A 26,477-nucleotide genomic window follows, 5' to 3' on the forward strand; every position below is an offset into this window, starting at 1 on the left:
TCCCAAGTGAGGAGAGTATACAGTAAATAGGGTGTGTGTTTAAGCAGAACAGTATATTGCCAGTGCACAAGATAAAATTGTCTGAATTTATGTTCTACTAAACTAATCTTTTGTAGTTGTTTGCTTTTTGCAGTTTTCACACATCAGAACATATTCCATATTCAGGCAGCGACCCCATGCCCATGAAAGCACAAAGGTATGATTCATGGGCTATTAAGGGGTTGAGATTTCTGGGCGGGGATATGACATAATAATAATAACATTCCTTCCCACAATTCCATTGTAAATGTGTCAATTGGCACACAGATTAGTAATGGTTAGTAAATTCAATAATGATTGACACAATGAAAGCTTGTGACAAAATGGTTGGATGTAGGCAGGACATGGTTGTACACTTACACACCCCTGAACTAAAAGCAATTACAGAAAAGGGGAGTATGACCCCTGAGTTCTTTGGTTTAGCCAATAGGTGTCAGTATGCAAGAGTATATATACTGAGCACACATGTGGTCAGGGTCTATTTTGTTAGTTGCCTTACTTAAGCAAGCAGGAACCTAGACAGACAGTGGAACCTAGACAGGGCAGGTCTAGAGCTAGAGCAAAGGCTCCTCCGATGTGTATGAGTGGGATTAGATTCCCAAATGAAGGGAACTAACTGTGTAGAACCAGGGAGTAGAGAGATATCCTTTGGGTTCCACTTAAGATAAACTAAGGATAAACTAGTATGTTTAATAAAACAGATTAACTATGAGTAAGTTAAGAACCACTGGCACCCATTTATTGCATACTACTATAAAACTGTAGTTCAGCAACACTATGCCTCCACATAATTGCGAGGGTTCACGCTTAAGTATAAAGAGTCTCAAGAGTGCTAATTTTGTTCAACATGAGGAATGTATTTAAACTAAATTCTAGAAGGTATCTGACCTTTTCCTTTAGCCCATGTGTATGTCCGGTTAGATGAATTCTTTATGTCTTGGACTGGATGCTCAGATTGCACAGGTCTCAGGTGCAGTTCACCAGTTTTGTTTAAGAATGTCATAGGTAAGATGTATTTAGGCAGACCTTTGTAAAACCAGGCACCAGATCTCTTCCAAACCTGGAAAAATACATTGTGTATGTCAGTAATGTTAATAAATAATATTTGATCAACAATATTTTATCAGATATGCAGTATTTAACCACATAATGTAATTTTGGGTCCCATACACAAAATTCTGATTACAATTTATATTTGAAATGACAATAAAAAGGTGAAAAACTCTGCTCAATAACAGCAATATGTTGTTCATCGGGACAAACCTGCCAATTGATTATACATACAGTAGGTGTGTGTAATTTACAGAGGCAGTGGGTTCCAGATGCTAGCTAAGTGTTTAGAGAGCCCTTTATCCAACAAAAATCTTTATATCCAATTACACATTGTGAAGAGCCTTTCAGCAGTGAAAAACATAACACGGTCTGTTTGGTTGGTGGTGATCAACAGCTGGGGTGGATAAAATAAAACTCTTTAACACTCAGACAGCCAAAGTAAAGCTATTTTTTTTTACCCAAACATCGCTATTTATTTTGTAAATCTTGTGGTGTTATCATTCTAATCTAGCCTGCTATGTAATATAGTGCACAATGAAAGCACAGGGCATTGTGAACGTGTAACCAATTGTGTCATTTGCTAAATTTCTTTATTGTGCTACAAAAGCAGCCGTGCAATTCAATTATAATATATATAAAGGAAAATTATATGTACATGAAATACAATCTTTGGGTTAAATATGCCTTTTCAGATTAATTCATAGTGTAAAAGAAACAGAAGTCAACAACTCTATGGAGATGTTAATTAATTATGGAAATGTTTGCCATAGTATATAGTACATATCCAACATTTGTACAGTTCAGAGTATGGTTCACTCAAAAATGGTAGGTAAATGCCCCGGTGCTAACTGCTGATTCATTTAACATCATTATAGTATATATAATTTATCTCTCGATGTTCTTCGTGAGACCATTCTCAGCAAGGTCTCACAAAGAGACCAATAATGTTGACAAAAAACGTTTCTCCAAATTCAGTTCCAGTTTTTTCCCATAGACTTCAATAGAATGGTCACGTGATGAACAGTGAAATCAGTTTTTCTGAATTATATTGTATCTCAAATTGAATCATCCATTAATTTTCATATAATTACACATGAATGACTCAACTGAATCTTGACTAATGTATGCTAATAATAGTATCTCTGCCTATTTGGTCCAATTGGGTCAAACTGCGCATCTCATAGATTTTGAAGCAATTCTTTTTTAAATGCCTCATAATGCTGCTACCTCCCACTTCAAAACTGGATTCTTATATTTTTGCTAAAGAAATAATTATCTTTTACTTGTGCATGAACTAAGAATTATTCCTGATAAATTCGCCAGCGTCCAAAAAAACGGATGCCGGCGTCAACAAATGGCTGCTGGCGTCAAAAATGGACGCCAGCATGGAAAATGAGACACCGGCGCCGTTTCAAATTTTTTTTCTCATTTCACGAAATTCCCCCTTTTTTTCTGCGAAGCAAAACTCCACCAATTCGCCCATCACTAATTAATTGTAATATAAGCACACCAGGACAGGTTTACTAAAACAGTTAATATCCCCACACCCAATAACCAAAATCATAACCATTAGCTGGGCACTGCCAGCTTTGGAAGCGTTCCTTGTGGTATATGACTCCACATGTCTAAAAGTCATAACTAAAATATTTTAGCAAAAAAAGAACACTTACATTCCTCTAACTAGGATTCAAATAACTTGGCTCAACATGAGAAATTTTGCACAAATAACAAAATGTGTATTTTCTACAGTTTTTGCCATACACAGTAGCCTCACATATTATTAATGTCACAGTTTTTCTATGGAAACCAATGTTAGATGTAGGTATAATACATTTTAGCTCAAGGATTTCAGGCTCTCAAGGACACCCAGCAATGTAAGCTTTCTGGATTTCCCAATATTATGAATCCTAATGACTCATCTGTTAATTAATCCACTAGCCCTTATGGGAGGATTTCTTGAAAACCTGCTCTGTTGGGTCCTTGAGAATGGGGCTTGGCAATCTTTATCAATCACTGGGCTGATGGAAACAGAGAATGAATCATTTCTGCACACAAAAATGTAATGGATTTCACAAAATCATTCAACATAAATTGATATACATTTATTGAGCTATTCACTGTAAGGGAATGAAAGTAACATTTAAATTTAACTTCATGCCACACAAAATCTCCTGAAACATAACATTCTATAACAGGAGCCCCCAACCTTTTTTTTACCCGTGAGCCACATTCAAATGTAAAAAGATTTGGGGAGCAATACAGGTGAAAAAGTCCCTGGGGTGCCATATAAGGGCCATGATTGGCTATTTGGTAGCCCTATGTTGACTAGCAGCCCACTTGGTAATAGCTAGTTTGTATGCTAGTTTGTAAAACCTAGTTTGTATGCAATTAAAAATTGCATCCAAGCCTGAAATTAAAAAATAAGCACCTATTTTGAGGCCACTGAGAGCAACAGCCAAGGAGTTGGTGAGCAACGTGTTGCTCCTGAGCCACTGGTTGGGGATCACTGTTCTATAAGACATGGAATAGAGAAGGCCAGTCCCTAGAACCTTCAGCCATAGATTTCAATTGCACCTTTGAGAAATAATACAATTCTGTGTTTAACACCCATAAATTCTTATGTCATAGGTTCCCAAGTTTATAAAAACTCTGGTTTCTTTGTTCAGGGTTCTGACTCTTTGTGAGTTCATAATCCACAGCGCTTGTGTCAAATAAATATTATCCTTTTTAACCTCAAGTGGTCTCCGGCATGTAAACTTCCATGACAGTTAAGGTGGAGATAAATGAATAAGAACAGATGTGACTGCTCAAAGTAATAAATAAATCCTTGCCTTTTTTCCTTCCTCCCTTGGATTATCTTGAGACCACTCAAGGTATTTGTGTTTTGTGTATTTGTTTGAACTAGAGGGAGAAGTGCGCAGGATCGGCAGATCGTTTAGGCAAGTGACTGGCCACTGCTTTTTCTGTACTAACCAAAGCCCCCAAGCTACCACATGCTAGCCCAAGATAGTCTAGGACTTGAAGGAACGGGGAATATTGAGTGTAAGATGGGTAATAAACTCACACAGGCCCTCGGGGAGTCAGACTCATTCAGAAGCATTACGCTCTGTAGGGAAGGAATCTGAGTATCGGAGGTCTGGGACCTTCAACTGCCCGCCTGTAGAGGTGATGGCAAAGATTTATGGTAAGGACATATGGTCCTACGTGCCACGGTGGTGCTAGCTTACATGGGGTAAGTCATGGAAGATTCCTTCCGAAGGTACAGTACCTGAGACGGGAAAGGTTTAAAAGCAACAGATAACATGTTAATGAACACAAATGATGTGCTGAGAGGAGAAAAAAAGACTACTTGAGACTTAAAAGTAACAGACAGGGTTAAATGTTCCAAAGCAGAAACTGATAAGCAAAACTTTTTTCTGTGTTTTATAGCCTGTAATTCCTTCTGACCCCTCCTCTAAATCGAACCTTTCTCAAATTCTTTCTGAAATTCCTCTTGAACATACTGTATGAATACTTTTGTTTTGAAAACTGTGTCAATTTTGCTTAAGTGGATCCAGAAAATAAGGAGAAATATTGTTTGCTGGTTTGCTGATAAAGAGAGCATTTGTATGTGATGTTGATTAGAGGACAAAGTAACAATTTGGTTAAGAAGGAATAAAGGTTTAGATGAAGTTGCTGTGTTTAACAAGTTCGCAGATGATATAACAGTAGTAGGTCTTATTGGGAAAAATGATGAGTCTGCATACAGAGAAGAAGTAAGACATTTGGCAACAACAACATCTCCCAAATCTACCAGAAACACATTATGCGCCGTGCAAATATCTGAACAAAAGACATTTCTTACCCATCTCATTCTCTGTTCTCTCTCTTGCCATCTGGAAGGAGGATCCGCAGCATTCAAACTAGAACTACTAGACACTGCAAAAGCTTCTTTCCACAAGCAATTAGAGTGCTTAACACAATAACATTATAAAACCTAACTGTTTCCTACACCTGTCACCTTATGTGTATCCACAAATGCTCCTTCTCTTTCTTTATGCAAATGCACCATGGGGGGGGGCCTGAGTGAAACGAAATTTCGATACGCTGTATAACTATATAGTCTGTATTGACAAATAAAGGAATCTTGAATCTTATAAGATGTTGCAAGTCATAAAGGTTAAGCCCATTAAACAAGAATGATGAAGAAGTAACATGAACATTTTTTGTTATATAAACGTTAAAAAAAAAAGATGGCACCTGTGCCATAAACTGCAACGAATTATTCAAACTGTGTGTAGATATCTATATCTATAACTGTGTGTACCATTTTACATGCTCTGCCCTTTGGGGAAGATAGGGGTGATGGCTAAGAGCTTGGAAGACAAAACGGTTCCTTTCCCCCATAACTAAAACTCTTGTTCATTTCCTAAAATGAGTCCAGTTCTTTCATAACCACCAGCAGGAATGGTTCTGCACATACTTACTGTATTTGTGTCTTATCAGGGCAACGGCTGCATTAGGATATGGCAGCAGTGTATAATCTGATGTTGTGATATAGTGAAACATTTCATAGATTGAAAGGAGAAGGAAAGCTACGGAGGCATTTTATTGCCAATAGATTAGCTGCAATAGTGCGAGCTAGAATGCTATATTTATCCACTAGTCTGTGACAAGTAGTTACACTGCACATCAGATTTTTTGTGATTAGCAGTGTATTATTACTAGAAGTAATGTGCTATTGTATAAAAAAATATCAAAGTAATTAACTGCTCTTGTAGTGTTGTGGGATTCCATTTAAATGTTAGCCTTAGCAATAACTTCTCAAAGTACAAAGGCAGCAACATCCAGGTTGGAATATTCCTGTTTTATTTACAAGTTTTCAAGAGAGAGAGAGAGAGGTTAATTGTAACAGTTCTTGTTCATTAACCAGAACTTAGGTTGTTAGTCCATCCAGAGTATTTCCAATCCCCCTACTTCATATGAAAAACCTCATAGCCTTACACTTCCTATTTCCTGAATCTCTTCAAAGATCTGCCCGCCCGCAGGTGGTAACATCCCCAGTGATGGGCGAATTTGACCTGTCTCGCTTCACTGAAAACTCACGAAATGACAAAAATTCTATGAAATGAATTGAAGTCTATGGGTGACAATTTATTTTTACGCACGACAAATTGTGCAACAAATTTTTGATGCGCAACAATTTTTCATGGTGAAACTTTGCAAAAAAATTCACTCATCACTAAATATCACCCATAGCTGCTGCACCAGTCATTATCTGTTGATTGCTCCCAGTCTCTATGATGCTCCTCATTTGCCGGGACTTAAAGAGCATTCTGAGAAATATGTTCCTTCGCTCTACAGTTTTCCCAGACACTGTGCCACAGTGTGTTATGTAGGGGAACTCATATACTCAGGAAAACTGTAGCTGTTTTATACAGAATAAAGAATAATGATGTGCCTTTTTTTAGTCCATTGCAAATGGTTATGTTTCTTCTATGGCTCAAAACCTCTAACGTATGCTGCACTTAACATTTGGCATTTCCCGTAATATTGATGACAGTAAGGGGCAGAGTTGAATTTTTGGTCAAAACTCACAAATTCATGTTGGGAATAATCCAAACTCAATTCAAACTTGAATTCGAGATTTATCATACCTTGACCCTGGGAAAAACTCAAATTTTACTAAACGCCACCTGATATTATTCGAGTTTTAGAAGTTTGAGTTTTTTCTTAAATAACCTCCCATTTCAGTTGAGTATATTCGAATTTATTAAAGTAAAATTCACATAAATTTGAAATTCAACCTTTCATAAATCTGCCCCTAATTGTGCAGTTGCTAAAAAACGAAGTAGTAATATCACAGTAAAATGAGCAAATCAATCCAAAACACTGGTATTGCTTTTACCAGGAAAGATATACCCTAGGTGTTTTGTTATACAGGCAAAAACATATGCACACAAATGCAACAGAATATGCATTGTGCAATGTGAAATAGTTCTGATGAAAGCCTATTTACTGGTGTGGAAGAGGAGAAAGATCAGATAGCGTGATAAATATATAACTGTACAACAAAGCAGGAGAGGAAAAAAGCAATAGGTACCTAGACAATAATGTGCTTTCTGCTTCTGAAAAAGATCAAATGAAATGTCACACAAAAAGTGTTGGGGAAATACAGAAAGAAAACAATTAGCAGTTGCAAAGATCTAATTTCGGATTGCATGACAACCAATTCCCACCCTTCAGTCTGCTTTTACTTTAACTAGCTTTTACCAATTCACAGTTTTTCCTATACTTGTCAAACCCTGCTTTTAGGAGAAAACACCTCAGACATGTTCTCAAAACAACAACTCCATCCTCTTACATTATTAAAATGGCTGAGCAAACAACGAGAGGGCTGATCCTTAACTGTTGGCAAGAGCTAATCAAAAATGTCAAGTCATATAACTATATAAAACATATTATTATGTAGTAGATTATGCAGATTTTTTCTATAAACTATTAGTTCAAATGAATGATTTATGAGGGGAAGTAGATACAATGTACTGTATTTCTATGCTGTGGCTCAGTTTAAAACGTCAGTTCAGTTACATTTGTTAAACACTACTTTTTTCTGTAACTTTTTGTCTCATTTTGTAACCCATGCATTGGGCTGCACAGATCAGTCCATATAGAATAGCATTTAAAATAAACGGTGTACTGTATATTGTTTTTGTTCATACAGCACCACAGGTGCTTTACAAGGTCTAAAGTCAAACAGGGGTACAATTATTATAAACCAGTAAATCACAAAACAGTAAAAATAAATACTTAAGTGATAGGGGTTTCAATACAGAGTTGAGAACAGAGTTAGTATCAGAACAGAGTTAGTATGGACGCTTTCCTGATGCAAGATGTCAGAGAATTACACAGTCATTGGGCATTCAGGGAGAATGGGTTTAGGCACAACTCTTGTGGTGAACTGTTTAGTCATTAGATTGTCCTGATCTGAGCACAGGGACTGAGAGAGTGAAATGATAGTAGCTATATAGAGGAGAGTATTAGCTCAAGAATAAATACAATTTTATTAAAGATACTGTAGCTCTAAGTAACAGGTACTGGTTTGATTGCCTTCTTGGAGGGGGTCAAGAAGGATTTTTCCCCCCACTGAGGCCACATTTTTTTTGCCTTTCTTTTAAGGGTGCACGGTTCTGATGTCTTAGAAGTAGAGGGACATAGGTAGATACTAATTTTGACAATATACCTGACAAAGAATTTAAAGTTATGAAAGTAACTGACGCAGGAAAGGATAAAGGTATCACCACCAAGTTTGAAATAGTCCAGTTAATTAAACAGATATCCAACAGGCTTAACATTTTGTATGGAATAATATAAATAATTATATAATATTAAATAATTTAAAAGGGAAAACTGCTTAATCCAGGTTTTCTATTTCTAAGACTATTTTTCATACGTCGAAATTACCAGCACCCAAAACCTGCTGAGAAGTATAATGAATTGCTTTGATGCATTGAAGAATCGTTCATAGAGTGGAGTCCTCTACAAACCCCTCAGAAGTAGGCATTATGAACATGCTAACTATATATGTGTTAGCAAATTTATACAAAGTTATACAGTGTGGAAATACAGTACAACTATGCCTTTTTGTGATTTGATTGGTGCTTTAAAATTGCATGTTTTTCTGTTTTCTTGAGATTTGTAGAATTATATGACCCAGGCAGTAAACAGGAATCCATTATTGCATTTGGATTTTGAGCACTGGACAGTTGCCAAAACATTAGGCATTAACCAGAGACCTGAAGCCAGTGTTATCAGGGAGAAAAAAATATCAAAGGAAGAGGACAACCTGGAAGGCTCTGCTGGAACTTGAACCTGAAACCTCATGGTTGACAGTTGCCCTTCTTGGCCAATGGGCCATGGGAGTGACTGACAAGCTCTTTCTTTATCAACGGCTTTTCCATTCTGACCCAGTAGCCTTATTGGTTGAATTGGGTCAGCCAATCAGGGCTGACTCTTCTATATATAAGCCCTGTTCCCCTTACTTGCTTGAGCATTGGCTTTGGTTAACTTGAGCACTGTGCACTGTCTCTGGCTCTTATTTCTTTGCTCTGGCTCCTGTCTGCTCCTAGCCTTGTTTCAAACCTATTCCTGCCCTGCTCTTTTTGCATGGTTCTAATTCCTGTGCTAGTCCTGTTTCTCCTGCTCTAGTTCCAGTCCTGTCTTATCCTGCTTCAATCCTTTTCTTATTCCTAGTCCTGTTCCTGCTCTGCCCTGTCCCGCTCCTTCCTGTCACTGGTTCTATGCCCACTCCATCCCACTCCTTCCTTTCACCAGTTCTACTCCTGCTCCTTTCTGTTACTGGATTTATACCAGCTCTTCCACCTCTATATCCTACATCTGACTAGCATTTTCTTGATTTTCTGTCACTTGCTTTTTGTATCTGTTGGCATATCGGTACTTGGCAGAAGAACTCATTTGCCATGGAAATTCCTTACACAACCCTACTAAGTGAATAATGGTATTTTAATATGAAAGCTTGTAACAGGGCCACTAGTGAGCATCTGCCACAAAGATGTTCATAGGATAGGCCATTGCTGCGTGGTTTAAATTGGAGGTATGGAGATCTCAAATTCAATCACATTGTATACGATGGCCCTGGTGCTACTATGAAAAGAATCATGAATAGCCAAAAATAAATGGAGCACATATGTAATCTCCCATAGATTCCATTTTATCCAAATATATATATGTATATATATTTGACCAGTGATAAATCACCCCTAAAACATGTACTTTAATACTATACATTATATAGTATATATATATTTATATATGTTATGTGATATGTTATACATAATATTACAAGTATAATTAAGTAGCTTACTTGTAATTCCTAAGCACCAGCTTCTGTCAGCCATCCAAGTCCAGTACTGAACAATGCTGAAGACTCGAAATATGAGATATGAAATAATAGACCTGAACAAAACTTTGTATATCTTCTTACTTTCTCCGCTTAGATTTTTCGAAATGAACTTAAAGCTGTATGGTTAACAGCCAAGCAGCACAAAAAAAAAAGAAAGAAAGAAAAATAGAGTGCACAACTTACGAGACTTCAGTTAGCAGTATCTTGTGGTGTTAAATGATGTACCGTACTAATCAATGGATATAAAAAGGGCACTGAAGAGCTACTGCAGTGACTGCTCAAGGCATTCACATGGGATAGAAAATGGCTCAGTAGCTTTATTCATTAACTCTGCAGGTATCAAAATTAACACTGACACTAGTTTCTGTTATTAAGAATCTCGCAGTACATTACCTTAGTAACATGTAAAAAGGTAAAAAAAAGCCAATGGAATGAAATCACCAAACTGCTAATGTGGTACAGGTATGAGTTCTATTATCTGGAAACTTGTTATCCAGAATCCCAATTACAGAAAGGTCATCATCATTTTATACAAATAATCCAAATTTTTTAAAAATTTAAAAAATTATTTCCTTCTCTGTAAGAATAAAACAGTAGCTTGTACATGATCTAAACTAAGATTTAATTATTCCTTATTGGAAGCAGAATAAGCCTACTGGGTTTATTTAATTTTTACAAGATCTGTTAAACGAGGTAAAACTAGGTCACTGCTAGGCATACTGTAAATTTTTTTCAAGTTTTCAGCTCTGAGAAAAACATTTATCCATAGCTAAATTAACTTGCCACTTATTTTATACTGAAATATATCCTTATCACGGTATGGATGGTATGAGTGATGCAAGATATTTTAACAGAGGGCTGTATCAAAAACTCCAAGGCAGTGACGAATTTTTGAGTGCACCAGTCTTTGGATTTATATATATATATATATATATAGTAATCCATAGAATCAGGAATGCACACTGGGAATTTAAAATATCTTCATCTTTATTAAATCATCTTTAAAAAGAAAACAGGTCAACGTTTCGGTCCCCTGCTTGGACCTTTATCAAGACCGTCTTGATAAAGGTCCAAGCAGGGGACCGAAGTTCCTGTGGGGCCGCACTCCGCCAAACTGTTTCAAAGTCGGGTGCAAGGTAAAAAAGCTTACATAGTACAAAAAAGACCAGCAACACCGATATATTTTGTGCAAAAAATTCAAGTGTATTGAAGATGCATGTACATGCATCTTCAATACACTTGAATTTTTGCACAAAATATATCGGTGTTGCTGGTCTTTTTTGTAATATATATATATATATATATATATATATATATATATATATATATATATATATATATATATATATATATATATATAAGAAATTATGAATTATCATTTTGAATCAAACACAACAATTTCCCTAGCCTGAAGAAATCCTATATCCAAGAGGTTACAGCCTTCTGCCTTTGTTTTTTCTGCTTTTGTAGTTGTGCAGATTGCCATCATCATTAACATTGTTTTATGCTAGTTACTGTCAGAAGATGAACATGGATTCAATTCAGTACATTAAACATTCAAATAGTTATTCTGGGCTGAAAAGAATGCAGAATTTAAAAGACTTCCATACACAGCATAATTCTCAAGCAAAACATTGTACCTGTATGGCCAATATGTACCATTTAAGTCAGTTATTAAAGAGTGGCAGTAGAAATCAGAAGTGGTAGGTTTACTTGTACATTATGGCAACAATATATACCACTACTGATCTCAGCAGTCCTTCAGTGGCTGTAGTTGTACTTCAAAACTAGAGAATTTTTCAAACATTGTTCAGCCACTAAACTAAAGTAAAGTTTGGGTAGAGCTGATCACTATAAAGCGTAATCTGCTGTACAAGCAAAAACATTTCCAACTCAAATATACCATCATAAATAACATTTACAGAAGGCACTTCATAGAGTTGCAGCCCTTGCAAAATAAAAAATAATATTTATTGTATTCTGGGGGGAAAAAACAGCAACAACTTTTATCTTCCGATTTACAGCACATTTGACAATAATGTATGTTATGTATTTTGTTATAAGAAAGGGTTATTTCTGCCTGTAATATATTTTAAGATGCTTTCTGTACTCTAACAATAACTTCACGGATAGTAATTCTATTTACTGTATATTTGTGCTCAGAATAAGTCCTGTAATTCTGCACTATTGACTGTACCCAAAGAACAACAATGTAAATGCTGATTCAGAATAAATACCCACAAACAAGGACAAACATAAATAAGCATAAATTACATTGTGTTTATTCCCACAAATATATAAACTCATACTGCTCTATTTGTTTTATTTTAAACACCAAAATTGCATTGTTTTCCCCAGCCTGCTCTCTTATTGTGTGCGCCATCTGAGTTAACTTACTCTCCCTCATGCCATCCACATATATTCCCCCTTTGAAAGACTCGTTATTTTAATTGAATACAATGCAACAAAATGCAGTCCCTAGTGATAAGCAAATCTGGTCTGAAAAATTTGCAAACACATTGAGGTAAAAAAGCACCTCTCCATCATTTTCCTCCATGCTTGGCTACGGACTCTCTACAAATCGTAACTGTATTTGTCTTTCCTATTCTAAAAAAATTGATCTCAACTGCAATCATTTCAAAGGTACGCCTCAAGGAATGATATTTTTATCTTACAATAGTTCTTCAGTATTACACCAGTGGCGTAACTACCGGGGGAGTGCAACTGGGCCAGGGCCCGCACCAGTGCAGAGCCCCCCCCGGCAGATCGCATGCGCTGCAGCCGGCTGGAGTCGGCTGCAGCCGCAAAGTAAATGCACACGGACGAGGGTGGGGGGGGGCGGCTGCATGGTCCGCACCAGGGACCGCCCCCACCTAGTTCCGTTACTGTTTTACACTGTGCCAATGATATCCAGAACTATCTTTTCTCATATCAATTATCCTATGTTACTGTCAGCTGCAGTTACTTCAAGATTAATACCTTTTAAAATGTACATGTAAAGGATCTTAAGCTGGGATCTTTAATGGGAGTTTCCCTTAAAATGGAGTCTATGAGAGAGAGGGGCGCCTGGAGCTTTCAGAATATCAGGTTTCCAGATAACTCATCCTATACCTATTATACAGTTCTAGTGTTGTATGACTCATTAAAACCTGTGTATTATATAGTGGATAATGTACGCCTACTGTAATTTATAAAGATATCATTAGTCACTGAGGAGACATGTGACTATATAAAAGCACGAGGCCGCAGTCCAGGTGCTTTTATACAGGTCACATAACTCTGACATAGCTACTATCTTTATAAATTACAGTAGGGGGTACATTATGCATTATAATCTGCAGTTTTATGTTCAGTGTCTTATTTTCTTTGCTCTATGTACAGTTTTACTGTATGTGCTGCAAAATGACACATTTAAAGTGATACTGACACTAAAAAAATACTTTTTAAAATATGAATGTACATTAAAAGTTATCTATAGGTCATGCTGAGGTTCTAGGTGACAGAAACCAGGACAGGGAAAGTGATGGTTGGAGGCAGAGCAATACCAGAGATTGTGGAGGAGAGAGGGAGACTGGAATGATGTCTTGGAGGAAGTAAAGGATTGGACACGGAAGAGCCTGAAGTGACCGGGTCAGTACCTAACACTGTGGCACCCTCTAGTGACAACTTTTTTGTCCTTTACCCAATTCCACTGTTTCACTTAAATCTTGCCACCTAAACTGACATATAGTGGCCATGACCAAAGCTTCTTTTATGGTCATAATTAGATATTTTACTATAAGCATAAAATGAATGCAAAGTGGAATGTGTATCAATGCTCCAAATTTTAAACCTTAGTCAAACAAATCAGTAGTTACATGTGTCCACCAATAACCTGTAAAACATTGCCTATAAACAGAACTTATTGTTTCATCAGATAACTTTTAATTGGTGCCTAGTGATGTTTTTAACATCATATAACTCATTAAAAAGTGCTGATAAAATAAATAAAGCACCTCTATTGAAATATTTGTCACTTTTTAGTTATATGACCTGCAACCTTACGCCTTGATACGGAAGTCCTTGGTTAATCTAACATCCTTATATTTTAAACACAAGAATACTTTACTCCCTGTATAAGGGTTAGGCCACACTGGGCATTTTGGGGAGATTTGGTCATCTGGCGACTAATCACCTCGTCGTTGCGGTGACCAATCTCTCCAAAAGCCTTCCCTGACTCACACGGCAATTCGTTTTCCGAAGTCGCCCGAAGTTTCTTCGTGAGGCAACTTCAGAAAACGAATTGCTGCATGTGATTAGCGCCGGCGTTTTTTCACTTTAGGGAAGGCGTTTGGGGAGATTGTCCGCCGCAAAGACGACGCGATTAGTCGCCAGGCGACCAAATCTCCCCAAAACGCCCAGTGTGGCCTTACCCTAAAGGACACTAGCTAAACATTGACTAACAGCTGTGTAAACCAAACACAAGAAATAGTAGAAAATGTATGAAAACATACCTCTCTTTGCTCACTGCAAATTTTACAAAGCCACATTGGTCTTTTCTGGGTGCCGACTGTCTCGATACCACATTTTGTGCAGACTTTCTAAGAATGAAGAAACAATAAAATCATGTTTTAGAGCGGTCTTGGCTTCCCCTTCTACACTGACTTTCTTTCTTGGAACTCTGCATTGTTATATTTTCAGTTTTTTTCACAGGAGCAGCAGGATAAAACATTCAATTTTGTCTGGAAAATTATTTTTAATTGGATATCTTTAATCCCTAAAAAGGCCATGACAACTGAACAAAGAACTGCAATATAGTTTATTTTAGATTATAGGAACCATTTCAAATGAAAATTTGACTTGGCTAAATTGAAATCTTGAAAGCAATACATGATGTGTGTCATGGACAAGGTAAATTTGATATGATACAATTGCTAATCAATTAGAATGTTTGAAATTGTGCTAAAACATTTTACTTCATTTTACTTAAGACTTTTTAAAGGAAAAATTTAACCAAAAATAAATATAAGCTTATTGGATGGAATTGAGGCAAAGTCCACCTGTGCTTCTGCCAGTTGCGAACAGCCCTATACCTTACTCCAGGCATGTCCAAAGTCAGGCTGGGGGGTCAATTGCGGCCTGTTTTCAAATTTACACCAGCTCTCAGCCTCCATCATGAAATTAAAGGGAACCAGTCACCCAAAAAAATTATTAAAAATCCTATTTTATCACATTAGTCAAGCCAAATGAACTTTAATTACACTATATAAATTATTTCAATCTTTTTTTATTACCATTATAAAAACACGTATGTCCAGATTAATTAAAACTGACATAGGCAGTGGCATCAAGGAAAAACCACTCTGTGGTATCAGGTTAGCAGCTCACAGTCAGCTTCAGTAAAGTACGGTACTACATGTACTCTGCCTAATAAATCTAAAACAGAAAGGAATAGATGTATTAGGCAGGGCTTTGGAACTTTGCACAAATGGGGCATCTATGGGTTGGGAGGGCACTTTGCTAGTAGTGGGGGACTGTGGTGGGACCCAATTGAATGGGCTAGACAGTTGGTCAGACTCCCAGTCGATACTTCCAGGTTTTGCCTGGGAATTCTACTGGTGTACGTAGCGATCAAGCACATGTAGCACCTACTTTACTTAATCAATGTGGACATACTTGTTTTTATAATGGTAATATAAGTTACGTTTTAATTCATCATATAGAGGATTAAGGTGCAGACATAATGGATTATTCTTTTTCTCTCCTCATTTCTGGTTAATTTAATTGACCCTGCACACCACCTTTTGTTTCTTGTTTGGGTGGCAAGTGCTTTTTCTTTCTGGGTAACAGCCGATAGCTACTGAGTGCTAGTGCATATCAGCTGAAAATGCTGCCCAATATTGATGGAAGGTTCAACCTTTCAAGACCTTTGATACACTCTTTAGCAGCCAATAGCAGGGTTGGATTGGGCCCCAGTGCTTGTGGGCCTTATCGACCCAGTCCTGCTCTGATCTACAACATAGGGCACTCCTCCCCTGCCCCCAATCACAGCAGCAAGTAAAGGCTCCAGATTCCATGACTGGGGTTTAGGGGCCCAGAGGTTACAGTCCCATTGGACTCCTCACATCCCAGTCCAACACTGACCTATAGTAATAAATCAACTGGACTCACAGTATTTTCTCTCTTGAAGACATTTTGCTAGCCAGCTAATTGGAATGGCCACTTATGCTCAATTGCACATATTGTTTAGGGTTTTTTTTTCTATAAGGAGTAGGGTTGTTTTTCTTATGTTACACACAATATCATTATACCTAAACAAGTAGATGTGCACGAGGGTGCAGCATTCACAGATTTTGGAAAGTGCAGTCTCTATACACTGTATGAATGCATTTCTTTTATTGTTAATGTACAGTAGGAAGCTGATAATTACATGTTATAAGCCTAGGTGTAATGCATGGATATACTGGTTACTCTATGCAAAATAGCTTGACTTCTCCTTAGCTCACATAAAAAGCAATGCAAGTATTTGTACAAACAGTGTCACTTTTCCCCCTTCAATAAGTATTTGGATTGCAATATTCCTTTTTCTCAGAACATCCATTGATCAGAAAGAACATCCATTGATCAGCAAGACAGAAATTAACAGGAAATAAAATACATAATAACCAAAAATACAAAAACTGAAAATCGTTTAGAAGAAAATGAACTTTATTGATGTGGAATAACATATATAATAACATAAATAACATATACTTATTTGTCCCTCCTTATAGCTTACAATATCCACAGGGTGTTCATTTTTTTTAGCAATTGAAAATGAACAGCCATCAGGTCTTTCATTCTAAAAAGAGGTAATGTAAACAATTACATTATTTGACCAGGGCCGTTTGTTTTTTTTAATTTCTGCTCATTTTACATGAAAATGATTGCAGACAGCAGGTCACAGTAAACCAAAATGATCATGGATACAAACACCATTAGAGGTCTGGATTCATGTATATAATGTAGACAAAGTGATACTTTTTTCAACGTGCTTCACTTTTTGTCACAGAGGTACAGTACCTTTTTTCCAGGTAAACAATTTTTCACTTCTGTGCTAAACTGTATTTTAAGTACAGAGACATTTTAATGTACCTTTTTCCTTAATTAACTAATATAATTGCAATAATCAGTCTGGAAATCAATAACCCATGCACTCCACATTGTAGGACAGAGATGGGGGCCTGCAGGTCTGTAGTGCCCCTCTAACAGACTTTTTATCAGGCTCTGGATGACATCACCATCATGTTATTACAATATTGCCTCAGCCCACTAAACAATAACAGTTGGACAGCACTCTCCTAATATACCAGAAACCCATTACATATATTTCCAAAAGCAGTGTAAAATTCAACTCCAGTTTCTGTAATGGAAGGACATGTTCCATTACACAATACAGTATTTTTACATATATTATGTAATTTAATAAATAATAATATTTAATTATTATACATTTAGACACCCTCAAAAGAAGGGACAGAAGATGCTTTTATTACAAATCAGCAGTTATGTAAAACAGCGCATTAACCCATTGGATATTGCTCCCAGTGGCCCTTAAAGCAGTTTCAGTGTAAAAATAAAAACGGGATAAATGGATAGGCTGTGCAAAAAAAAAAAAAGGTTTCTAATATAGTTAGGCAAAAATGTCATGTATAAAGGCTGGAGTGACTGAATGTCTAATATAATTGCCAGAATCCAACTTCCTGCTTTTCAGCTCTCTAACTCTGTTGAAAATGTTTTTATTGTTTTCCACATTAAACAAGCAGGAATTTCAACAAAAGATCAAAGCAGAACAATGAGGCACACCAACTTGTAGCAAAAATGCCTAATAGGAAAATGAAGAGTAAATATGATTGGTGAAGCCTTCTAAAATCTAATCTCTCTAACTCTGAGTTAGTCATCAACTTGAAGAGGGACCACATGGGACATACCTGTTCAGTGAATTTGCAATTGATCCTTAGTATTCAGATTCAAAAGCAAAAGTATTGCCCATGTGGTCCCCTCAAGCCACTGATTGGTTACTGCTTGGTCACCAGGGTAACCAGTCCAATGTAGGACTGGCCCACGGGATACCGGGAAAACTCCCGGTGGCCCCAGGTGTCAGTGGGCTCTCATGCTGCTAAACATTTGGCCTATTTCATGGCCATTCCCTATTTTTATGAACACAATGAGGCTAAATAGATGGAATAATAGATTATAGTATGTAAAGAAAATAGACCAAGAGAATAGAGGGTGAGTTAGGAGAGGAAGAATAAAAGTACTGAGAGTAGGACCCTGGTCTAAGGTTTTTGGGCGAGCCCCTGGTGTCCCAGTCCAACACTGCACCAGTCAGTGGAAACCAATAGAGCTGAAAAGCAGGAAGTAGTGTTCTGTTCTGTTATGTTAGACATCCAGACACTCCAGCCTTTATACATTACATTTTGCCTAACTATATTAGAAACATTTTTTATTTTGCACAACCTATCCATTTTCCCTGTTTTTATTTTTATACTGAATAATTCCGTAAAATAAAGTTTTCATTGCATAAAAACTAGATGGGCTGCCAAGCAGAACCTCTGAGGTCATTCACATAGTGGCTACAAAAAGGCAATCATAGCCGTAAAACTGACACCCTAAAGAACATTTTGCATACTTGTATTGCTCTCCAATTTTTTTTTACAGTTGAATGTGGCTCACGGTTAAAAAGGGTAGGGGATTCTTGCAATACAGCATGGGATAATGTAAAACAAGCTAGCACAAGAGAGATTTGGTAATTAATTCCATTATTGGAGAAAGTCTGCTAAAGTAAAAGATTGATTAATCGCTAAATCCACTATCATTAGGTGAAAGAGATTAACTCCAAGCAAGATAAGACCGTAAGAAAAAAATTATTAAAGTTTTCTGTATCAAGAAAATTGGCTACATGGACATAAGTCCCTAAAAAAACATTGTTAAAACAAAGCTAATGTAATTTACCATCTTATCTAAAAAAGACAGACACTGCAAGACATTTATTTTAAGCCCTTAAAATTGCAGGGGAAGATTAACAGTAGAAGTCAACTAATCTGACTCAGTTATGTCATTAACTAGAATACAGCATCCTTCCACTGTACAGAATATTAATAGGAATTTTAATAAACACCAGCAAAGTTTGCCCTTGGCACTGAACCCATAGCATCCCATCAGCAATTAGCCTGTGATTAGGATGGCTATTACAGAAATACAAACTCTTTAAAGGGATTCATGGAAAAACATGTTTTGTTTTGTTTTAAAAAGCATCAGTACATAGTGCTCCTCCAGCAAAATTCTGCACTCTGTTTTTCAAAAGAGCAAACAAATGTATTTTTATATTTCATTTTGAAATCTGACATGGGGCTAGACATGTTGATTTCCCAGGTACTCTCAGTCATATGACTTGTGCTCTGATAAACTTCAGTCACTCTTTACCACCTAATGGTAGATATGAGAAAAGCACTCAATACAATTAAAAAGAATACATTTATTGGTTCAAGAAAAACATTTTCAATGATAGAATAAATATATTGCAAAGCACACTGTGTATTCTAGTAACAAAAACTATACCATAAAAATCATCACAGCATCCCTTTAAAAGGATTTATCCTGAGGTCAGGCCCGGGTAAACACTTGTAAGCAAGTATGGGATATTCAGGCAGGGGAGCTAGAGATGACAAATAGCACCCTCTAAAAGAACTGGTGTCCTTTTATGTGGCAAACAAAAATGCAGAACACCTGGAGTCACAATGCACGTGCTTGAACACAAAGGTTGTGCCGTACAATGCCACTATGCATGTGTTTGTGGCTTTGCTGCACCAGAGAAGAAGTGTGCACATCGACCTAATATTCCTATTATCAGGCAGCCCAACACACTCACTAATGTATTGTAAAACCACAAGATAAAGGCAATGCCATGAAAGAGCCTATAAGCCTAGTGTGGACTAGTCTGCACTTTTTTGTAGGTGACATGAAATAACTTCTATTTTTAATAGCACTCATCTACAATGCACATTTCCACTCAAAAGGAACAAAATACCATTGCAGTATATGAAGCATGTGTCCCTGCAGACAAATGTGTAAATACTGGCACTCCATTCTTTTTTGGCAAGTTATCAAAGGATATACGAGAGAGAGAGAGAGAGAGAGAGAGAGAGAGAGAGAGAGAGAGAGAGAGAGAGTGAGAGAGCGAGAAGAGATTCATCGTGCTGCACAACAAACCACTGGAGAACCCATTAGCCTAACTAATCTAAAGCAAAAACCAAATCAATGTCAACAGTGCAAGTAACACATAGATTCTACATTCAGTTGCCTTCACTCTGGCACTTTGGCAGTTTAACCTCTTCCTGACTTACTAGCATGCATTTTATGGTAATATTAGCATTTCATTCCGCTGTCCCAGATATTTACTGAAATGTCCTGACTTTCTCTTTGATCTCCTGCACTGAACAGCCAGAAAAAGATACAAAGAAGCAATTGTAACAATTTAAGATAGGCAGGTCTCTTGGGGAAACTGTGACTTGCAGCTTAAATGGCAATTCACCTTCATTAGCAAAACTGTAATAACACATAAAATGTGAGGTATGCTTAAAGCAATTATATTGACTAGGTTAGGTTGAGAATATTTTGTATGTAGTATACACATCCATTCTAGTGTAACAGGACATTTTAAAAACTCTTTATAAACTGTTCTTCCCATTTGTTTAAAAATGAAAAAATGGGAAATTATCCAGTAAGTATGCAAGTGGAACGCTCTTTAGAATGAAAGGTCCCTTTCTACTAAATGATAGTAGCCCAGAAATTGCAGCAGATGCTAAGGAGCTAATATTGCAAATTCACTGAACCTTAGGGGGACATCATGGATACAAATAAAGATCTTTTATTACAGAAAGGAAAAAATATAAAGCATATAGTGTTGAGGGGGTTAAAGCCAAAATTGCACATGCAGAGAGGAATATGAGGAGTATGAGTATATATGGCATGGGCTTTAAAAGCAAAACACAGCCGTAACATACCTCCAATTTTTTTAATAGAATTGTCATATTTCCTGTAATATTAGAGGCTCTAATATATACCCCAATTTCTACCTCTCAATGTGCAAGGGCCCCTTAGCGAGTTAAAGGCACAGTGCACATAAATTCTGTATAATAAAAAAACTTTTTTGAGTCATTACTCACGACAACGATGCTTAACATTCTTCCTCAGATATGCAGGTCTTTCAACTGCCAGAAACCATCATAAGCTCTATGATCCTCCACCTCGCCCCGTCAGGCCTTTACTTCATGCCACCCCCCTACTTCAGTCAGTCCGACACCACAACAATGCCCACTGACCTTTCCGGGTAGGATTTTACCCGTCACCTTGGCCTGGGTTGTCCACACTGTCCTAACTTCACGCTGTTTCCTAACTGTGGCTGAGCCACAGCTGCTAAGCCACTCTCTCCTGGTTGGGGCGCTAGCTACCATTGCTAACTAGTCCTAACTAGCTAAGACACCTAGTGCCATGCTACACTTACAAAAGACCTGTCTCTTTAAACCTATCCGATCAGAAGAACCCCTCCCTGAGTGAAACCTGCCTTTTTTTACCTTTTTATACCTTTTTACCACTGCCCCTTCTATCTCCCTCTAGTGGCCAGGGAGAATATTACACTTTTACATAGCACTATTACATAACCATTACAGAACCTACTGCTCTCTTGTGGCCAATACACTTTTTTAGCATTACAATTTTCTACTTTCAAAACTCATATACACATATAACAGGCATTTTCACATTTACACCATAAATGCACAAGTTCAAAGTCTAAGGGGTGTATTTATTAACATTTGAGACAAAACAGTGATGTTGCCCATAGCAACCAATCAGCAATTAGATTTGAACAGTAGGGAAGCACCGAATCCAGGATTTGGTTCGGGATTCGGCCTTTTTCAGCAGGATTCGTATTCGGCCGAATCCTTCTGCCTGGCCGAACCTAATCCTAATTAGCATATGCAAATTAGGGGCGGGGAAGGAAATCACTTAACTTTTTGTCACAAAACAAGGAAGTAAAAAATGATTTCCCTTTCCCGAAATGATTCGGTTCGGCATTCGACCGAATCTTTCGCAAGGGATTCGGGGGTTCGGCCGAATCCAAAATAGTGGATTCGGTGCATCCCTATTGAACAGTCACCTACAATTTAGAAAACTACAGCAAAGATCTGATCGGCTGCTATGACATCATCAGTATCAAATTCAAATAAAGGAAAAAAGGTCTTTTGTAGACTTACATTCTACTCTATTACTTTGTGTTCAGTTACTGGGCAATGAATAAAACCTTTTTTCCTATAAATCATTTGAATAGCAATTTTATTTCCTAAATGTAGCATTCAGTCTCTAGTCGCAACAAGAAATATTTAAAATCTACTGATTACTGTTTTGTAGATTATATCAATAAATATACAGTATATATATATATATATACACACACACAAACTGGTATATATAATAATAAAATATTCCCAAACAACTCAAGTGATTTTAAAGTTAATTTAAGGAGCAACATTTGCTACAGTTCTTATCACTTATAGCACCCAATCATCAGATAGCATTTAGTGGTTACCTGTTTAAAACCAAACATCTCATTGGTTGCTATGGGTTACTGAACCTGGACAAATAGCACATTATATTACATAGTATAGCTCTTTAATTTGAAGAAGTTTCAAAGATTGCTTATCACAAAAATAAAGTACTTTAAAAAAATATCTATGTCTTCTTTATATGAACAATTCTAAACAGAAGGAATCCTTGACTCTTTCTCGCAGTAGTAAAGTGAAGGGTCTCCTGAGACATGAGGGGGCAAGTTGTGATAAAATCTGTACATGCCATATGAGCATTTTAAAATGATTACAGTGAAACCTCAGTGAAACAGTTTCAGGGCCATAGAGAATCCTGTCATTCCCTTCAAAGTTTTGACACTGACTGCAAAAGGAATACAGGATTTCAGTGATCAGGTTTTATTTGCTATGTGCAAAGAGCTCCAAAGCATACAGGGTACCCTAGTAAATATTGGCTTGCTTAAGAACAGCTATCTCTGTAATTTAGAAGCGAGTGAATCCACTAGAATGTCAATTCACTTGTACATGCTTTGACACATGCTTGCAGACACAATTCAGACACTGTTTTTGGTGTAAGACTAACATTTTAACCAAAGTGGATCGATTTGTACATCAAACGCATGTCACAATTCATTGGTATAAGCCACAATTTCCCAATTACTCAGCATCTAAAGCAAACCATTAGGCATATAATACAGTACTTTGGAAAATTAAAGCCATCAGAAAAAAATAAAACATGGAGTGTATGAATGCACATAAAAATGAAGCAAAATATAAAAATAACAGAACTATAACAGGCTATGATAAATAATGTTGGCATATTATTCTAGCATAACTGATGTTCTAAGAATGGCCCACTATTCTGGACATGTCCAGCATACAGCTATGGTCCCAAGAGGGCAAGCAGAGTAATTTGAAGATGATGTACAGTAAATATATAGAATAAATCATTGGCATACCGTTGAATGTCACCCTGTAGAAACTATCGTCTTTTTAAATAATGTGTATAAGTTCTATGGTCAACAAACACCAAGGTGATATTTAAGTATATTTAATGTGTAAAAATGTGTTACAGAAAATACATACAAATTATCAGATATCTAGCCAGTCAAATGCTCCATTGACAGCCTACCAAAATAATACAAAATATGTATCAATATGTTGTATGAAAGTTTTGTGTATGTCTGTATTGTGTAAGAGTCAGTGGGGCTCATTTATCAACACTGGGCAAATTTGCCCATGGGCAGTTACCTATAGCAACCAATCAGTGATTAGCTTTTTGAAGCCAGCTGCAAGTAGGACAATGAATGCAGCAATCTGATTGGTTGCCATTGGTTACTGCTCATGGGCAAATTTGCCCAGTGTTGATAAATGACCCCCAGTGTGTGTCTGTGTGTGTGTCCAGTGTGAGAGAGAGCAAACTGCTCTTTGTCCAGGGATATATTCAAAACCTGTGGGATACACCTCCCCCTGCCTACCCATAAGACATTCCTTATGTTTCCTGTAACCTAATCCCTCCAGACTTGAGGAACAAATGGAGTATGGGAACCAATGTGTGAAGGATGTGTGAATGACAAGTCATGAGTGCACAAATGAAACATATTCAAACTTAATCAATACTGGAATATAACAATTTTTCCAATACCCAATATTTAACACACCCAGACAGAGAAATGTTCCTGTCCCCCACATGAGGGGGAAAGGAAGCAGCTTTCACCTTCAGCTGCTCACACCACATGCCAACCCTTCAAGCCTGCAGATCAATTAGAAAAAAATCAGATTGAAAGGAAAATGCCTATATTTGGTAAAATTTTGGTACCAAATATAAGCATTTTCCTTTCAATCTGATTTTTTCCTAATTGATCTGCAGGCTTGAAGGGTTGGCTATATAATAGGAGTGCTGGGTTAATTTGTTTTGTTCAATATATGATATAAGCCTCACACCCATGCACCCAACTGGTTTTAATTGCAACATGGGGATGAGCTGCATTTTTTGATTTTGGAGATCAATTAGACTGAGAATTGGGGAGAATTACCTATTTGCCCAGCTTGAAGGTCATTTGGGGTAAGATTTGCGGAGGGGGGGGCACATATATGAGGGTTCTTTTTTATCTCTATATAAATATATATACATGGCAATTGACTTTAACGTCCCCTTGATAGGGAGGTGACCTGGACCAAACACTATAAAGGATGAAATCCAGATGGATTTTTAAACTGGACACTGTGGCCCCTCGGGGCCTAAATGAGACATACCCTTTGGGCGGCTTCATATGAGTGACTTTGTTCATTTTGTTTCAGGATTTATGACTGTGTATCTTGCCCCCTTTTTCCGTGGTTTGGTTAAAATATTGTATCTGTTCACTCCTGTTTAGTGTTTAGCAACACACAGATAATGCTACATTTTTAGTCATGCTCAACTTTTAATACAAGTGCCCCCTGAAATGTTTGGGCTGCGAGTAGCAGCAGCACCTACTACTCCAATCTTGCTTACTCACAAGTATCTCCTGGTGGCTAACTATATTGATTAATATGGCATATGTTGGTCGTTGGTCTTGGTATGTGGACCTAAAGTCAAAGTGTCACAGCTTCAACCATAAATGCCTTATGCACACAATCATCCTATTTTCAAAAGGTATGGGGCTAGTGACAATGTGCTGACACTATAGTGTAAGACTCATGTTGCATGTTGGTATACAGCTACCGGCATAGGCTGTTACAATTATGCACAGGGACTCGCATATGGCTTTCGGGTTGCCAGGCAACAGGAGCAGCATCTGTCTCACAGAGACTCTAGGTTACTTCCGGGTTTCCTGTTCACTACTGCGAGACAGAGGATGGGTCGTACCTCGCACCACTCGAGATTTGGCGGTAATGGAACAAGGACAGCCTACGCCGGAGCACTTGTAGTTTCCTTAAGGTAAGGGGGCACTGTATTTTCCTTGAGCGATTCACTGTCCCTGCACTTTGTACATTTTTTGCTTGCATTCACACAGGTTGCTAGGTTCCCTAGCAACAAGTTTTGGCACCACTTTTCTGTATTTAAGCTTTTTCTGCACTGGCATTTCTTTTCCTGATGAAGATTCCTGTACGGAATCGAAACGTTGGTCTCTAAATAAACCATTTCCTGATGAAATTTTTTTAAGACTGGCACCCAGGTTTCCTCACTTATTGTTGTGCGTTCCTAGTCACTGGGACTACTTCTAAATAAACAGACTTCTGGGTGCTGTGTTGTGGTTGAAACCTTCTAAAGGACATCCCTTTCCAGGGTTACTCACCACCTCCCTGCTTCAGCCGGGCTGACACCACGCCAGTGCACCACTGACCTTTCAGGGTAGGACTTTTCTTGTGACACCTTCCGTTCCTACCAGTCCGGCATACGACCTATGCCCCTCTGGCCTACTCCGGATAGGACTTTTCTTTTCCCCCTCCTTCAGGATGTCCTTTTTCCTATAACTTCCACTTGCACCCTCACTGGCTTAGCCTTGGCACATATGCCACTACCTCCTCGTTGGGGTCTTAACTACCCATGCTAAATAGTCCTGACTATCTGAAATACCTAGTATTTCACACTTGTGCCCTCTCTCTATCTAAATCCAAATGCATGTGAACAAACCTTTGGGTGTGTCTCCCCTTTAAATACCTTCTTCAATTAAACACTACCCTAACACTTACTGTTCATGTGCTATTCTCAATACTGTACATGTGCTTTCCCTCTGTTACCCAGCATGGAACCTTTATCATCCATTTACATGACAACACTGCCATCTTGTGGTACATTTTACACATTACAGTCTTCCAACACATTTAACACTTTCAATCACTTAAACATTACTTTAACATTTTTACAGCACTCACATTCACTTAACAGATTTAATACA

At 37.5% G+C, this 26,477-nt stretch overlaps 1 protein-coding gene across 5 annotated transcripts in view; it reads right to left on the minus strand.

Moving 5' to 3' along the window:
• rph3al.S (rabphilin 3A like (without C2 domains) S homeolog) overlaps window positions 1–26,477 on the minus strand; it is an 88,441-nt gene that overhangs the window by 37,207 nt on the left and 24,757 nt on the right. For all 5 annotated transcript variants that reach the window (XM_041584111.1, XM_041584110.1, XM_018249658.2 and 2 more), the window contains 2 exons: window positions 14,488–14,574; window positions 928–1,099 (listed from right to left, as the gene is read on the minus strand). In XM_041584111.1, coding sequence (XP_041440045.1) covers window positions 928–1,099; window positions 14,488–14,574 — 259 coding nt within the window. The remainder of the gene's footprint in view (window positions 1–927; window positions 1,100–14,487; window positions 14,575–26,477) is intronic.

Source organism: Xenopus laevis, chromosome 2S (genome assembly GCF_017654675.1).
Source record: "Xenopus laevis strain J_2021 chromosome 2S, Xenopus_laevis_v10.1, whole genome shotgun sequence".
Lineage (NCBI taxonomy): Eukaryota > Metazoa > Chordata > Amphibia > Anura > Pipidae > Xenopus > Xenopus laevis.